This window comes from Lygodium microphyllum, chromosome 29 (assembly GCF_053477565.2).
Source record: "Lygodium microphyllum isolate KBCC chromosome 29, Lygodium_microphyllum_v1.1.10, whole genome shotgun sequence".
NCBI classification, from domain to species: domain Eukaryota; kingdom Viridiplantae; phylum Streptophyta; class Polypodiopsida; order Schizaeales; family Lygodiaceae; genus Lygodium; species Lygodium microphyllum.
Window position 1 is genome coordinate 95,182,302 of NC_141163.1, and position 17,578 is coordinate 95,199,879.

The window sequence follows — 17,578 nt, forward strand, 5'->3', positions numbered from 1 at the left end:
GCTCACTATTGTATGCCTGCTGCCCAAACTATTATTATAGCAATTAACACTTCAATTACTAAGATAATCAAGACCTAATCATCCCAAAAGCCTTTCCAAAGCATGAATGCATCATTCGGGCATTCGAAAAAATCCCCGTAAGCATCAATAGAGCATAAACTAATCAAATCCTTACTATCTAAATCAAAATTATTCTATTGTGTATAAAATAGATAATTAAAAACTGCACAAAGTCAACTCTATGAGTACTCAAATATGTAGCTCTCGTCATACTCTTTGTTTCTAGCTATAGAACACCTAAATCTAATATCATTTGCAAAAGTTATGTCCAAAATACGAACATATTGGCAAGCTACCATAATTGACCATGACTTTTGCAACATGCTATGTATCCACTCAAAACAAATAGAATGGCTGCGTCTCAGCTCAACCAGCACCTAAGAAGGCTTAGCTAAGCCTTGGGAATCTCCTCAACAAACCGAAAAAAGGAAAGACTCAACGCATACCTTGGGAGGGAGAATTAATGGATGCCATGAAACCTTGAGCTGAAGCTTCTTCATAGGCTGAAGCAAATAATTGGTGAATCTCCTCAAGTCCAAGCTCTAATACCAATTGAAAGGTGGAGCCCAAGTGGAAGCAAGAGCAAAGCAAGAACTATGGCAAATGGAGCAATCTGAGAGTAAGAGAGTAAGAGAGAGAAACGCCATATGTGGGAAACCTAATAGTCACAATGTGTGACTGGTCTTCCCTTATTCAATAGTCACTGAAAAATAAAGAATAAAGTGACAATGATGGGCACCTACCACCTACAATGTACAGGTGTGCAAGTACAATGTACATTGAGTAAATGTGGGTGGTTAAGTACATGCACATTTAGCTCCAATAATAATGATTAGAAGGGATTCATGGCTACTCCAAGTTGTCTTTACCTAAGGAATTTAGCAAAATATGCACCATGTTTTGTGCTAAATTGTCTACTCATCAACTAGATCAAATCCCACCTAAAGTATGATAGGTTTGAAGCTTGGTAAGAGAAGAACTATCAAATGCAAGTATTGGTAGTGATTGGTGTATTCATGAAGTGATAGAAGATATCAAAGGGATTTTTACCATGAAAGCATGAAGAGAAGCTTAAAAGGAAGAGAGAGAAATATTGTTCTAAAAAGTAGGAGTTTAAACTATATCTAGCCCTAGTAGTCTTCGATTTGTCCAAAAGTCCATGAAAAATAGCTAGAAATTGGTGATGACATGCCAAATACATCCAATCTCTACCATTTTCTTCTAGATATCCCTCAAATACTCCAATGCTAGCCACAATCAACCATTGGAGAGCTCTACTAGTCACGTTATGTCCAATAACTAAATTGTGACTAGATTATACTTGTTCCATGTATGTAACTTGAAAATGACTTGAAAGGCCTCAATTACGATTAAACCAAAGCTTTGATACCAACTCAAATGGAGGATTTCTAACTAAAAGAAAATATATTGCTAAATCTAAGAAAATACAAGAATACTCAAAAGGCCATGGCCATTTCTCATTGTGATGCTCATGGTAGAAAGGAAGCCATAGCCATGAACAAGAAGAAACTTACAATGGACTAGATGAAACACACCTTATGCATGCTGGTCATGGAAGCACACCTTCATGAATGGTGGAGAATATCCTCGAGAGGAGATCTACAAATGATTAACCAAAGGATATGTACTATGGCACATTCTTTCCTGTTATAGTCATCCTTAATTTTGAGTAATTACAAAGTCTTTTCAAATATTTAGGACTAAAATTACTTCATCACACTCACTCAAGTCAAAGCTCAACTAGATCTCCTTGCATTTCATAGCCATCAATCAAGTCTCTCTCTCTCCCCTATTTTTGACAATTGTCACTCAAGTAGAAGCAAATCTCAATTGTCACCTCAAGTTCATTTCTCTTGACTTGAAGCTCTTCTTGTATAATAACTTCCCTTCATAGTTTGCCTCCCACAAATTTTTGAGTCTACCTTTCATTATCAATTTGCCTCTACCAACTTTTTCATTTTCCTCTTTCTTTCCCATTCACATATCCTAACCTTAAGTATTTTTTCACAATTGGTCCAATGGGGTTTTTAATCTTTCTCATCACCTCCCCCTAAGATGCAAGAGCAATATCCAAAGATATTGGTTAGGCCTAAGCTCTTCCCCTAACAATGAGGTAAACCTAAAGACTTTCTCAATAGTCTTGGCATCACCGCCCATTCCAAATCATTTGCATCAACAAGTTCACTACTTGGAAGCAAAGAATGTGATTTTGAAAGACTCACTTCCCCAAAGTTCTAATGTGCTTGGCAAAACTAAAGGAAAAGCTAGCATAGAACTGGACACAACCAATAAAAAGATTGATGATCAAGTTAAGGAAATAATGTCTAAAGTGCAAGAGGAAGTATAGAAGGAAATTGAAACAATAAAGGGGAGAGATAAACAAGTACAAAAGACAACTAAAACAAGGAAGAAGGAAAATGAATAAGGTATGGTGAACACTACATTTTCAATAGTTAATGAAGTTCTAATGCAAAAGAAGATTGCATTCCATGCGCACTTAGGAGGCCTCCTAAAGGGATGGCATGAAGAAACATAGAAGAACTAGTTGACAAAGAGCACCTAGTATATTCAAAGGTATAAATGTACAAAAGGGTTCAAGTGGATGGTATCATGGAAAGTCACAAAGCAAGGAAAGAATCAAGTAACTTTGGAATTTGGGAATATGAAAGGTAAACTCGAAGCATTAAAGAAATCAAAATGTCGCAAGAGAACCAAATTATGCATCACCAATGACTTACACCAACACAAACTAGAGCATGACCAAGTGAACTTGCAAAGATGAGGGTGGCTAAAAAAAAGGGAAAATGAGCAATTTATTGAGGTGCAAAGTCATCATGGTGCCTTAATGTGGGTTTCTTTTTTTGTCTGTGGCTCCTCAAAGTGGATTTTAACTAAAAATTTTAATGTGTGTATATTTGTCCTATATGCCTCCAGGGCATCTAAAAGGATGTCGATACAACTATCTTTCTTTTTCTCTCAGTCCTTGCTCCTACATTCCATCATGGTTATCAAGGCCAATGAACTTATGTTCTAAGGAGAGGGTTTTGGATTAGCAAGATGGTGGGAGACAAGCTATGTAGGCTAGGGTAGAGAGGGGTGAAAGGCTTGCATGTAAAGATATATGATAACTCTTGAGTATGTTTTTTTCTTTGTTGGTGTTTGAAATGGATGCGAACTATTTAATGTCTAACAATATTTCAACATAGATGCAACAAGCTCACTAGGATATACATGACAGAATCATCTTGAATCTAGCCAACAACTTGCATGTATATTTCCATGCAAGCATATTCACTGAGGAGCTTAGGGCCACTAGAAATTATCATTCCCATGTCACCTTTTCACAACAGCTATGACGCATAGGCCATTGTAGCTCCAATGGATGACCACTACAAGTATGATGTTTGATAGTACTTGCAATGGTCTCTTTGCATTGCACACTACATTCTTTACAATATCATATTGTCTTCACCTCCAAAATTGGTGATATTTCAAGTACATATAATACAGCTACTTTCTTGGTTGTGGACTTCTTGGCAAGCATATAATTAAGGCTTTACTAGGGATTCAACTTAACATCATCCCTTTCTTTTGTACCTGCATTAAATATTTCATTCTTAAATTCATGGATTCTCCATTTATAGATTTAGTAGCATATTTGGTGCTTTGAAGCCATGGAAATTTAGGTGGCATTGTAACTTATAAGTATACAAATGTGAACTTTGATATTGCATGAGAAAGAGACAGAGAGACAGAGTCAAAGAGAGAGAGCTCTATACAACTCATAAATTTGGGTTTCTAATCGTTTTGGTATACAAATATTACACACATTTGTTTGTGGATGTCATGTGCCTTTAAATTAGAGAGAAATTATGAATGTACAAGAAGGTTCCTTTGTTCTTACATTATATATCATTGTGCTTTTTCATTTGTGTTTTCTATCTATGTAACACAAGGATAGTACCAAAATGTCTCTTGATTTCTCTCCCCTAAAAGACAATTATACGGGCACAAGATTCACATTAGTTTTTGGTCATGTAAACAATGCATTGATTTCCTTTCCTTGAATTATTGTTGATGGGCATTCAAAGTAGGCATGACTATCATGTTAAATGCTAAATAGATCCTACATACTTTTTCCCATTTCAAGCAAAATTGCAATTTCTTCAAGCACCATGCCCTCCACATGCAAATCTGTAATGACATGCAATGGGCTAGCCATGCTTGAAGATGCATATCAATTCACATACAAAAAGTTTTGGTTGATCGATTTGATTATTCTTACAAATCACGCTACATGGAGAAGGCAACATCAAGCTTCTCCATCTTCCACTTTTCTATATTCCATACAAGAATATCCACCCATTCTATTTAGCCATTTTGAGTTATTCTATACACACTATGCTTTGAACATCAACACATTGCTTTCTTGCACTACCACCTCCATTTGAGTTACTCATTATACGGACTAATATTTTTTCAATAGTCATAGGCCTTGTGGATTTCCCTTGGTCCTAGTCTTGACATCTTAATATGTGACAATACTTATGTATAATCATCCCTATTTGGCAAATTTCAACTAAGAGATTAATAAATTGGCATTGCTTTCAAGGTTGCACCTTTCTTGTGAGTGATCATCCTCCATGTATCAATCAGCAAGAGGCAAATTGATAGATATGGTGGCAAGTACCTTGGACCTATCTATCTTGAGAGATGTCAATTAGACTGGAGATTATGTAACAAGGCTTCAAGCTCATACGTGTAAACAAGTGATAATGTGCAATATAATAATGTAGGAAAATAAGGCTAGATATTGTGGAGAGAACTCATATTTATACACAAAATATCATGTATTAGTTTTAATTTGTTCTTTTAAAGGTTGATATGACTATGCACCACATTGACAAGTCGTTAGCCTTGCCATGACAATCATACAAGCCTAATTGGCTTTTTCTAATAAGACATCTAATTAGTCAAGTACGATTAAAGCTGAATGTATTGCCACTTATTGAAGCCCCCACCACATAAAAGCCAAGTGGGTGTCGCCCAGGCCAGGTAGGGGAAGCCTCAACATAACCATGAAGATTCAAAAGATTTTGAAGGCACGAATGCAACAAGTTAGGTGTACGCATTTTCTTGAAAATACCACACAGATTTATGAGAAGCATATAGAAGCATATAAATTTATGTGAGAGTTATTTCCCCAGGCCTAGTTCCATACATGTATGGCTACATTTATGCCACATATACAGCACACTCACTTGAAAAGATGGCTACACAGACACACAAAAAACCCTACTTTTACAGAGACAAGCCACTTGCACATGCCTCAATGGAGCTCATTTCCACATTGTCATATTTATTTTGCTAATCCTTGTGGCATGCATATCAAAGTTACCGATTCAGCTGACAATTTGAAAGGCTGAAACATGGACCCAGTGATTTCATTGATGAATTACTTATGACCAAGAATTTCTGGCCACTCAACTACAAATTTGTGAACCACCAAACACAGGTGGGGACCCATTGCATCTTTCGTTCGAAAAGAATACAATAAACCTTGACACAGATACTTGATTGAGGCCCTCATCCAAGAAAAATGGCAGTGACTCAAGTGCAAGACGAAAGGAGCCATGGTCTCTAATGCAAGAGAAAGGGAGTCACAACCTCTGGTAAATATTTTGTACAAATAGCACGTAGTACAAAGTTTGTACATGTGGCAGGAGACAAACGCCTAACATGATAGCTCTATAAAATCTCAAGAGGAGCCCCATTTATTACACACGTGGCCCTTCTTTTTGTGGGCAATACTTCTTGATGCAGGCTAGATAACTAGACCTGTGCCAATATAAACTCCTTAGATGTGTTGGAGTAATTCTGAAGTAGCATTTTCAGACATCTGGAGGAAGAGGTTAGAGGGTCTGTAAAGATCTTCCAGCATTCCCTCATATTAATTTTCAAGTAGTTCCAGTAAGATGGACCGTATTCCTCAGATGTTTATTTTAAAAATCAATGCTATCATTTCAAACTCAAAAAGGCACTAATCATGTAAGATGCATAAGACAACAAAGCTCAATAAATCAACAACTGCCTGCTCAACTTCACCAAGAACCAACCTATGAACTGCAGTGCTATGTTCTGCATAAGTGTAGCAAGAACAGCAGACATGTAGGCTTATGCCGAGTGCGCGCACGCACGAGAGAGAGAGAGAGAGAGAGAGAGAGAGAGAGAGAGAGAGAGACTGTTAGCAGGAACCTCACTGTACATTTTGAACATTTGTGCCCCTAACGCAAATATACAAAGAGCTCAGCCCTGGTGCATGTAAGCAAATGCATTGCAAACAGTTGCACATGGAGAAAAGGAGATGACACAGCACAGCCCACCAAAATAAAAAAGTTTTAACCCTCATCTTCACAGTCATAATCCTCTTCTGGATGCAGAACATTTCCATTTTCAGGAAGTGAAGGTAAGGCTGCAGGGTTTAGTCCAGGGCCTACCCACTCAGCATGATACAAAGCCTCATCTTCCATAGAAGCAACTTCACAGTTCTCATCTGGTTCCATATTCAAATCAAAACCTTTTGGTATTGATTTGCTTTTAGTAATGACACTATCACTACCGTCAACAATCATGTCATGAACATGACCATCTGCTTTTGTACCTGCCACATCACGACAAGGTGATACCATGGTTTCGTTATCATCATGCTTGCTGAACTCACTCACTCTGGCCTTCTCACAAGCACCCCTTCTACCTCGCCCCCGACCTCGGCCACGGCCTCTCATCTGGAAGTCCTGTGCACATCAAACATGCAATTTCAATGCCTCAATAACAAGTTAGATATCATTAAGGAACATTAAAATTCATCAGCTAATTTCAGAGGAGGAAGTATAACTTCAATGCATCATTGCATTTCAAAGTAAAGAAGTATAATGGCCCTACCGCTTTTGTTCGTTTCACATCATCTTCACCACTTTCCTCATTATTGTCGCCCTCAGAACCTCTCCTGTATACAATTCGCCATCTGAACTGAGATCAACCAAAATGAATCCCAAAAGGACGTTTGTGATCATTGGAGATACCCACACCCACATACCTGCGGCGGCCAGCTTCACATCCAGCCTCTGTATCAAGATCAGGAACTTTTGAAACAATCTCTTGAAGGAAATCGAACACACTATGGCTACACACGCACTGTTTTCTGCACATTGAGGACTTAATCCATATCATAAAGAACTACTACCAGTACCAATTTTAATCAATAAAGGGCTTTTAGAACTTACAAATGGTAAGCATTCATCGTTTTGGCCCCCCTCCGTAATGTGATTTCATATGTTCTATTACACAGGTCTTGCAAGAAAAGCTCCAACGCTTTTGCTGTCCACAATTGATGAAAGGAATGATAAAAGCCTCTTTCTCTTCTTTTTTTTCATGAAGATGATAAAACTCTCTCTCTCTCTCTCTCTCTCTCTCTCTCTCTCTCGGTATTGGTCTATCTATCCACATATATCACTTATTTATTTATTTATATCTATCTATCTATTTGTGTGTGTGTGTAAACACACATACATCTCTAATCTTATTTTTTTAGATTTGAATTTATTTATATTGATATGTATGATTGTATTTAGATACATTACAAGTGGATGGGTAAATAATGTCGAAAGTGGTGCAACAATGGAAGCATAGACAAGTGCTGAAATAAACTGCTGAACACAAGATAAAAGAGAAAGAAGATAGAAGAACACTGCAAGAGAAGAGAACTCAAAGATGTGCTCGGGAAATGGAATCCGTATACCAAACGCAAGAATGACACGTATAACAGTGAGTCTCTGGCTCCAAGGCATTGGCACCAGCTCCCTCTCTCCACAAACCCTATAGGTGATGATGTAACTAAATGAGGGAGCCAAGCATATGAATAAGAAAATAATGCCAAAATAGGGGCAGGTCAGCCAGCATTTAATGCTAGTCAGCCAACATAAAATGCCCCAAATAAGCATCATAATAACCATTAAAAAATGGCTAAAAGACCTAGCCATGCCCAACATAGGTCAAACTTACACATGAGCTATCTGGACTACTAACACCCTCTCAGATTATGGGTGAACTAATATTATACAATGATACAATGAAAAAGGCTAATCATAGTCCATACAACAAAGAACCACCAAAGTGAAACCATGGATAATCAAGCAGTGGATGATCAAGCCACAACCAAGGTGCCTCGAAGAGAACCTGATGTCGATGTTGATTGTACCAATTCCTAAAAATAGAGAAGAGTCATAATAGGTCTCTGTGTCTGTCAGCAATGTCTCGCAGTAGCATACAAGACAATCTTATCAAAAATACCTCTGAACATATGTGACCATGGATTCCCCGCCTTTGGCCAAGACTGTCAAAGTGTCCCCTCATGTGACCTCGGACGAGGAGCCAACTCCGCTCACTATCAAAGAAACAACTCATCATGAACCTAGACATCAATCCCAACTCCAAGATTTGAACCTGCCAAACTTCGGTCAATCTGTCAAGAACATCAAGGGCATGTGTAAAGCTCACAAATGTAGAGGCTAGAGGACATACAAAGAGGGAATACAACCAAGCCAACAACAAAGACCTCACAAAATGAGAGTTCACGTGCAATGTAACAAAAAATCTGATTAGAAACAAAGGCCGATTGCTGAAAAATGAAGAAAAAACCAATCAAAAATTGCCAAAAATAGCTAAAACAGCTTGAACAAACAATTGCCCAGCCACAGTTAGGGGTAGAAAATGAAAAATGCAGGCTGGTTGGGCATTTAATGCAGCAAACTGACGATTGCAAGCTGGAATCCAGGTGTAGGCTGAAAACATAGGTTGTTGGTCTGACAAACGCAGACCTAATCAGCTAGGAGAAGAAAGACATGTAATCAGCAAAAAAATCATAGCAGGAACCTAGACCCTACAATCTTATACCATGTCAAAAGTGGTACAGCATTCAAAGCATAGACAAGTGCTGAAATAAACTACTAAACACAAGACAAAAGAGAAAGAAAACAAAAGAACCCTGCAAAAGAAGAGAACTTGGAGATGTGCTCGGGAAATGGAATCCATATACCAAACGCAAGAATGACGTGTACAACAATGAGTCTTGTTAGCCAGTCATTTCTTGGACACTCAGTCAGTGCAGTATGGCAAAGGAGGTGCCATGTCATCAATGCCACGTCAGCAGCGCAATTGGACTGCACAGTCGACCAGATGATGCTGTTTTTTTATTATTTCTTGGCTATTTAATAGCCGGTTCTTGTGGTACACTTGATCATTCACTCTTCAGTGATTTCAAATTCTGATCTTGAAGATCTGTTGGTTGAGACAAACTGTGCTCGGGCTGACGGAGATCGAGGTCATCAAGTCGGAGACATGCGCAGATATTTCCTCTACCCCCTTGTGTATTTCTGCACTCTTATACAACATATTACACCGCAGATTTTGTGTTTACACTATCTCCTCTCTCTCTCTCTCTCTCTCTCTCTCTCTCTCTCTCTCTCTCTCTCTCTCTTTGTGTTCACTCTCTCTCAATCTTTGTCCTACGCTTCCGCATCGCTGCACTCTGACATGGTATCAAAGCAGTGAAGATGGACTGGCTGAGGGCTTAACCTATCTGAAGAGAAGATTTCAGCGCGACACAAGGCTGTGTTTTCATGTTTCGAGGGCAAGCGGGAGGGCTGCGCATCGAATCAAGGCTGAAGCGAGTGTAGGCGTGCGGGAAAGGAGTCTAATCGGTGAATTTGCTGCAGGTTGTTGCTGTTCGAAGAGGAGGAAGGCTGCGTTTAAGGCCTTCCATTGCAGATTTTACCTTTTCATCACCTCCGACGGGTAAAGAAGGTTTGGGCAGCGGAGGAATCAGTCCTAGAAGGCTGCGTTTTCACAGTCAGAGGGGGCTGCTTTTGTGTTTGTGCAGGTATTGCAAGTTAACATGTCTTCAGAGACTGATTTGGAGTTCCAGGCGATCATGGATAGGAAGGTGCATGTCCTACCGGCTCTTCCAATGGATCAAAAGCTTGATGGTGACAATTATCGCATCTGGCGGGTGATGATGTTGGCCATTTTAGAGTCTTATGATTTGGCGGAACTGGTGATGGAGGAGATTAACAAGCCATCGGTGAGAGATGAGTCCAAACTCTCTTCCAATGCTCGTGCGGAGTTGACCAAGGCCTAGTCTCATTGGGACAAACTAAATGCCAGGATTCGATCTTTTCTGTTTCTGTCTTGCACCACAGCTGTGATAGCTCACATCGAGCACTTGACGGTGGCTCGTGAGATATGGCTGGAGCTCGATCAGATGTATAACCAGATGACCCTGATGAAGAGGGTTTGTTTGGAGGTGCAAATGCGGACTTTGTCCGTGAATAAGTCTTCTTCGCTTCGTAAACACATCGACAAGCTTCGGCAGCTTTAGATCCAGGTTCAAAATGCGCGGAAGCCTATTTCTTCCGAAGACATGGCGATCACCTTACTATCCCACTTGCCACCGCAATTCGGTACTTTTTATTCTACTCTTATTGCTTTAGGACGGGAGTCGACTCTTCAGTGGAAAGAGTTGGTTCCTATGGTCTTGGATCAGGAGGAACAATTGAAGGGACAGAATGCTTCCAAATCGGAGGCATTGGTTGGTCAAGCCTCTCAAAATAAGGGAAAGGACTAAAAAAAGAAGAAGGAGGACAACAAATCCAAGAAGGACAAGGAGAAGGAATCAACTTGCCATATTTGTGGCAAGACTGGTCACTGGAAGAAGGATTGCCCCGACAAAGACAACAAGGATACCAAGAAGGACACGAAGGACTCTGGAGCGGTGGCTGCACCCTCATCAACTGCTTTTCTACACTTAGCAGTCATTGAGGACTCCTGCCTCCATGGGAAACTGCATCGAGATGCGATTCCCAACAAAGCTTCTAGGCGGTCTACTTCACCCATGGAGCTTGTATCTACGGATCTTGTGGCCCGATGAGGATCGAGTCCCTGAAGGGGAGCTTGTACTTCATGTTGATCGTAGATGACTACAGCAGGATGACTTGGGCCTATTTCTTGACTTTGAAATCGGAGGCTTTCTCTCATTTCAAGAATTGGCTTCTTTTTTAGGAGAACTGTTCTAGCCGACAACTAAAGACCTTGCGTTCAAGGAAGATGAATTTATGTCTAATGAGTTTGCTCGTTTTTGTGCAGATAGGGGCATTCACTAGGAGTTTGCTAACACCAACGCTCCCCAAGATAATGGCATTTTGGAGCGGAAGAACCGCAGTGTGATCGAGATGGCACGCACCATGATGGAGCACTGCAAGACCCCTCAATTTTTGTGGGCCGAGGTAGTGGCTACCACAGCTCACATCCTTAATCGATCTCCCACTTTGGCCGTTGACAAGATGACACCTTTTGAGGCTTACTTCAGGACTAAGCCCGATGTCTCTTACTTCACGATCTTTGGGTGTGACGCTTATGTGCACATTCCGAAGACATAGCGTGATAAGTTCGAGGCGGCTTCCCGACGACAGGTTTTTGTTGGCTATAGCTTCCAATCCCAAGGTTATCGTTTGTTTGATCCCGTTAAGCGAGATGTCTACACGAGCCAAGATGTGCGGTTCATGGAAGTACTGGCCACAGAGGGGGGTGAGGAGCACCCTGTCCTTGGAGATCCAGGGGAGAGTTGGGCTCCCGAGACAGTTTCTCTAGAGCCAGAGCCTCTTGATGGAGATTCTTCTTTGGATTCAGAGTCTTCTCTTCCACCAGCCACCCCCGAGGAGCTTCGCCGGTGGATGTTTCTGAGTCTTCAACAAATGGAGAGCGACGCGGAGAGGTTCGTCCTCTTCGTTGGGCCCGTGACACACTCCGAGATTCAGGGATAGAGGGGGTCCCTGAGGAGTGGGAACCGCAGGATGGACCACGGAGGTCACGGAGAAATCAGACACATTCTTCGAAGCTTGTCTGCTCCAACTATTGTTTGCTGACCCGTGTTATGCAAGATCAAGAGCCCACTTCAGTGAAGGAGGCTTTGCAGTCTGATCATTGGCGAAAGGCCATGGAAGCAGAGTTGGAGGCTATTGAGAGGAATGACACTTGGTCTCTTGTGCATCGTCCCTCTCACAAGAAGGTGATTGGTGTGAAGTGGGTCTTCAAGACCAAGTACCTTAGCGATGGTTCTTTGGACAAGCACAAGGCTCACCTTGTTGCTAAAGGTTTCGCTTAGCGCCCAAGCATTGATTTCCATGATACTTTTGCCCCCACTGCTCGTATGGCAACTATTCGAGCTGTTCTTGCCTTGGCTGGCCATAGGAGATGGCATGTTTATCAGTTGGATGTGAAGTCGGCCTTTCTGAATGGTGACTTGCACGAGGAGATCTATGTTGAGCAGCCTCCTAGCTTTGGATCCTCGGATGGGAAAGTTTACAGGTTGAAGAAGGCCTTGTATGGCCTCAAGCAAGCTCCGCGTGCATGGAACGAGAATATTGACTCGTTTCTTCAATCGAAGTTGGGATATTGGCACTCCATGGCTGATCCGCAGCTTTATGTACACACTTCCAAGGTTGGTCGTATGTTATTTGTGTTGTATGTTGATGATTTGATTTTGACAGGGGATCATACACAGAAGGTCCGAGAGACCAAGACAGCTTTACATGAGGCATTCGAGATGACGGATTTGGGGCTTCTTCATTTCTTCTTGGGTTACGAGATTTATCACTCTCAGAGGGGGATTTTCATCTCTTAGCAAAGGTACATTCAAGAGCTCTTGGTGACTTTCGAGATAGAGATTTATCGGCCCATTACTACTCCTATGGATCCGAATTGGAAGGCCACTTCACACTCAAATTCTCCCACGATGGATGCTTCACGCTACCGTCAATTGATCGGATCCTTGATTTGGCTTCTCTACACTCATGTTGATCTTTGTTTTGTTGTGGGTCTTTTGGCAAGGTTCATGACGGAACCCAAACAGGTGCAGTGGCAAGCTGCCTTGAGGATTCTTCGGTATTTGAGGGGAACCTCTGACTTAGGGATTTTTTATCCTGCAGGTGCAGATGCTTCCGATCTAGTTCTTGCAGGTTGGAGTGACTCGGATTGGGCTGGCGATGTGGACCGCCGACGGTCTACTACAAGCTACTATTTTATCATAGGTCCAGGTATTATCTCTTGGAGTAGTAAGAAGCAGCCCACGGTAGCCCTTTCTTCTATTGAGACGAAATATCGGGCTGCGTCTTCCACCACATGTGAGGTTGTGTGGCTTCAGAGACTGTTGGAGGAGCTTGGTTGCCCGCAAGCCCGTCCTACTCTTCTGCAGTGCAACAATGAGAGTTGCATTGCCTTGGTACGGAATCCCGTATTCCATGCTCGGACGAAGCACATTGAGATCCAGTATCATGACGGAACCCAAACAGGTGCAGTGGCAAGCTGCCTTGAGGATTCTTCGGTATTTGAGGGGAACCTCTGACTTAGGGATTTTTTATCCTGCAGGTGCAAATGCTTCCGATCTAGTTCTTGCAGGTTGAAGTGACTCGGATTGGGCTGGCGATGTGGACCACCAACGGTCTACTACAAGCTACTATTTTATCGTAGGTCCAGGTATTATCTCTTGGAGTAGTAAGAAGCAACCCACGGTAGCCCTTTCTTCTATTGAGACGAAATATCGGGCTGCGTCTTCCACCACGTGAGGTTGTGTGGCTTCGGAGACTGTTGGAGGAGCTTGGTTGCCCGCAAACCCGTCCTACTCTTCTGCGGTGCAACAATGAGAGTTGCATTGCCTTGGTACGGAATCCCGTATTCCATGCTCGGACGAAGCACATTGAGATCCAGTATCACTTCATTCGGGAGAAGCTTCTGGATGTGACCATTGATATGGAGTATTGCAAGACGAAGGATAATCTTGCCGATTTGTTTACAAAGGCGCTTCCCCAAGCTCTTCTTCGACAGCATTCCAGATCCCTCAGTCTTTTCACCTGTCCAAGATCTGAGAGGGGGTATTAGCCAATCATTTCCTAGACACTCAATCAGAGCAGTATGGCAAAGAAGGTGCCACGTCAGCAATGCAATCAGACTGCACATTCGACCAGATTTCTGTTGTTGCAGCCGACCTGATACTTTTTATTATTTCCTGGCTATTTAATAGCTGGTTCTTGTGGCACACTTGATCATTCACTCTTCAGTGATTTCAGATTCTTGATCTTGAAGATCTGTTGGCTAAGACAGACTGTGCTCGGGCTGACAGAGATCGAGGTCATCAAGTCGGAGACATACGCAGATATTTCCTCTGCCCCCTTGTGTATTTCTACACTCTTATACAGCATATTACAATGCAGATTTTCTGTGTTTACAGTCTCCTTTTCTCTCTCTCTTCTCTCTATGTTCACTCTCTCTCAGTCTTTGTCCTATGCTTCCGCATCATTGCACTCTAACAAGTCTCTAAGGCACTGGCACCAGCTCCCTCTCTCTACAAAACCTGTAGGTGATGATGTAACTCAATGAGGAGGGAGATGGGTATATAAAGAAAAAAATAATGCCAAAATAGGGGCAAGTCAACCAGCATAAAATGCCCCGAATAAGCATCATAATAACTATAATAAAATGCCTAAATAACATAGCCATGCCCAGCACAGCTCACACATGAGCTGTCTAGACTGCTAACAAGAAGATGTTTTATTGGGGTGGGGCCCGGGGCGGGGGGGGGTAGCAAATAAGCAATTACAGGTTCAATGGCAAGAGGTCAACCAAGCATTAGTAACCCAATTCATGCAAGGAGAGGTACGCATTGAAAGCACCTTGAAATTCCTAAATAATGTCAAAGAGTACCAGCTAAGAAAGCTGTTAAGAAGCAGGCAATCAAGAAAGGTGGTCAAGTAAGTATCAGGACATTACTAAGTGATCTTTAAAAAACACCAAATATGGAATCTAGAGGGAGACAGTGGCCATGTAGTCCAACCGCACATTTTGGCCAGATCCACAGGTTTTAGTATGCTGGTTAAATTAAAAGATAGAATGGAGTCCAGAGAGAGGCTTGCCACATGTTAGTTCGAATGTCACTGTGTGCACCAGCTACATATGGGAGATTGCACACAGAGGATTATCCAGACCTAAATGTAGAATACATGAATCTGCTGTAGAAACGGTCTTGTTTAGGGACCATCTTAGACCTTCACCAAAACTGTGAGAAGGCATTTTTTGGAATCAGATAGGACATCCAAAAAAGACCACTGCAGATTACTCAATCACACCTCTACAATAGTCACCTAATGAAGTTCACCCACATAAAAGATCCTCCACAGGCAAACTACATCTTCCACAGGCACGGCCTTGTACACCAACAGATTGCATACTAAAGCTAGGATAGCAGAAACAACATCCTCAGTCTCCACTCCTTGCCCATTGGCATCAACCACACATACCTTTTTCTTCTAACATCACTTGCCCAGCCTTAGTCATACACACCAGGCAAAACTGTACTGCTACAACTAAGGCCGAAAATCATTTACACTGACTCCTCTGAAACCCAAATTATATAAAGAAGTTTGCTCACAGCTAACATTAACCCGCACACTTATGCATTCTGTATTACTACATAAGTATGTGAATACCTACCATACAAACTATGAAAGTGCTGGTGATAAATGATGCCTGTTACGTTTTTAACATGTCAAAAAATAATATCCATAATAGACTTCTGGAAAAGAAAACAGTTTATAATTGATTCTTTTGGCTCTTTTTGCTACAAATTGTCCTCCACATGGCATACACACATGGACACAAACATACACGTCACTTACAAATCAAAACAGGAGTTGCCATTGCAATTTTGCCAACTTCTTCATCAGCTTGCATAATTTTCTTGATTCTAGCCTGCAACAGATTTGAGAATACTCTATTTAGACGATGACAAAACATCTGCACAGGAGATTTTGCATCCATCAGTTGGTGTAAGGCATTTGCAGTGAGCAAACTGAATTTTTCTCCGTGTTCATAATAACAACCAAAAATGATTTTGGTGTGCAACAGTGAATAAACCATGCATTTGGTTACGGGTATTTCCAAATTGTTCATACATTACTAGATGAAAAGAGTTTATGTGTATAAATGGCGACACATCACTCAAGCGTGCTAGAGCTAAGATAGGTAGCCATACTTTTATATCAAGAAACTGACTTAATACATAAATGTAGCGGACACTGCAGCCCTACAGGTGAGAAATGCAAACCCTAGCGGCCATAACAATCTGATTGATGCAATATACTAACCATAAACTAACGGCTCTTTCAATTATTCATAACAAGTGTTCAAAAGCTCACCGCAGGAAACCGTGTATCAAGTTTCTTCCTCATGGTTGTCTCAACAAACGCTTCTGTCTACAACAGCCTTAAACCCTGAGAGATACTCGACATAACCTTGAGGGTTAAATTTTTTCTCGGACTGTGGTCGATCCTCTCGGGAAACCATTCTCCTGTGAAAATTTTCAAACGAATAGGCAACTCGCCATCCCTTGCAGCATCTCCTTCATCTCCCGACCCAATCCTGATACTCGCCGTGCCTGATGAACTCTAGAATGAGATCCACCATACCTGATACTCGTAAAACCATGCTCCTCTGCAGGAGCCGCGAGAACTCAGAAAATGCGGACAAGCGAACCTCAGAAAAGCACAAAAACAGACGGAAAAACAAGAAACCTAGACAAAAGGGAGGAGTAAACACGACATACCTGCATCGCACGATCCATTCTGATTCGCGTCCGAAACCCTAATTTTTCTAACAGCAGGAACAGCCAAGAAAGAAAAAAGAAAACCATTAGCAAATAATTAATTACTCTTAAGCCCGAATTAGTAACCACTAATTGGGCAATAGCGCGTCCTTGGTTTGTTCTTGTTTTGTTTTGTTTGTTTTTAGGGTTTGATCACACGAGTTGTGTGATGCCCATCAAGAGCCCGATATGGGCATGAAGAGCCATTGACATGCCAATCATCATAAGAAGTTTTAGATAAATTCCCACTGATTTCCACATCTTCAAGTTATATTAAGCAAAGGTTCTTCGCAAGGGACATGTGGTGGCTCTATGCTCCCCTAACAAGATGACCAAGTGTCTCCCAAGCGCACCATGACCTGCCTGGGTAAAGCCCCACCCACATGCATGAAGATTTCCTGCCCTCTCCTGTAAGAGCATCGTTTATCCCATAGGTAGAATGGCTACGAGAGAAGACTCAAAGACTAGGTATAAAAAGGAGGGTAGGGCACCTTCTTTTCATGTTTGTTTGGGCTTTAACCTAAGGCTAGGAGGCATGAGAGTCTCTAACCCAATCAGGTTGAAAGATTCAAGAAGCTTGATAACACGCATATTATAAAATAAATAGTATGATAATACGTATTAAGTATGAGAGGGCGCTAATACGGCCGATACATTAATGTTTAGCACTGGGGGCACCATTGATGATAATCATTACTAAGGTAGCAATATTTTATTGTCAGTGTGCTTTTCTAACCTTGCAAGTTTTTG

General features: G+C 41.5%; 1 protein-coding gene and 1 long non-coding RNA gene across 5 annotated transcripts; both read right to left on the reverse strand.

Annotated features, from left to right (window-relative positions):
• Window positions 1–6,159: 6,159 nt before the first annotated feature.
• Window positions 6,160–16,940, reverse strand: LOC148010932 (uncharacterized). Of its 4 annotated transcripts, none has more exons than XM_087671287.1 (7): window positions 16,790–16,940; window positions 16,383–16,677; window positions 15,864–15,936; window positions 7,365–7,458; window positions 7,178–7,282; window positions 7,024–7,105; window positions 6,160–6,875 (listed from the first exon to the last, which is right to left on the reverse strand). In XM_087671287.1, exons 2-7 carry the CDS (start codon window positions 16,413–16,415, stop codon window positions 6,480–6,482), a joined length of 783 nt encoding a protein of 260 aa, XP_087527413.1. In that variant the 5' UTR covers window positions 16,416–16,677; window positions 16,790–16,940; the 3' UTR covers window positions 6,160–6,479. The 4 variants fall into 4 exon arrangements, with proteins under 4 accessions (XP_087527413.1, XP_087527412.1, XP_087527411.1 ...); XM_087671286.1 differs by having other exon boundaries at window positions 7,024–7,087; window positions 15,864–15,981; XM_087671285.1 differs by having other exon boundaries at window positions 15,864–15,981.
• LOC148010933 (uncharacterized) lies at window positions 7,523–15,846 on the reverse strand. Its single transcript, XR_015689455.1, has 2 exons — window positions 8,431–15,846; window positions 7,523–8,344 (listed from the first exon to the last, which is right to left on the reverse strand). It is a non-coding gene; the product is annotated as an uncharacterized LOC148010933 (long non-coding RNA).
• Window positions 16,941–17,578: the final 638 nt, after the last annotated feature.

Bases quoted from the DNA above. Each gene is read 5' to 3' on its own strand.
- LOC148010932 (XM_087671285.1), bottom strand. From the start codon at position 16,415: ATGAGGAAGAAACTTGATACACGGTTTCCTGCG. The intron at 15,982-16,382 runs GTGAGCTTTTGA...TCTCCTGTGCAG, and splicing joins TTGATACACGGTTTCCTGCG to ATGTTTTGTCATCGTCTAAA. The intron at 7,283-7,364 runs GTAAGTTCTAAA...CTCAATGTGCAG, and splicing joins ACGATGAATGCTTACCATTT to AAAACAGTGCGTGTGTAGCC.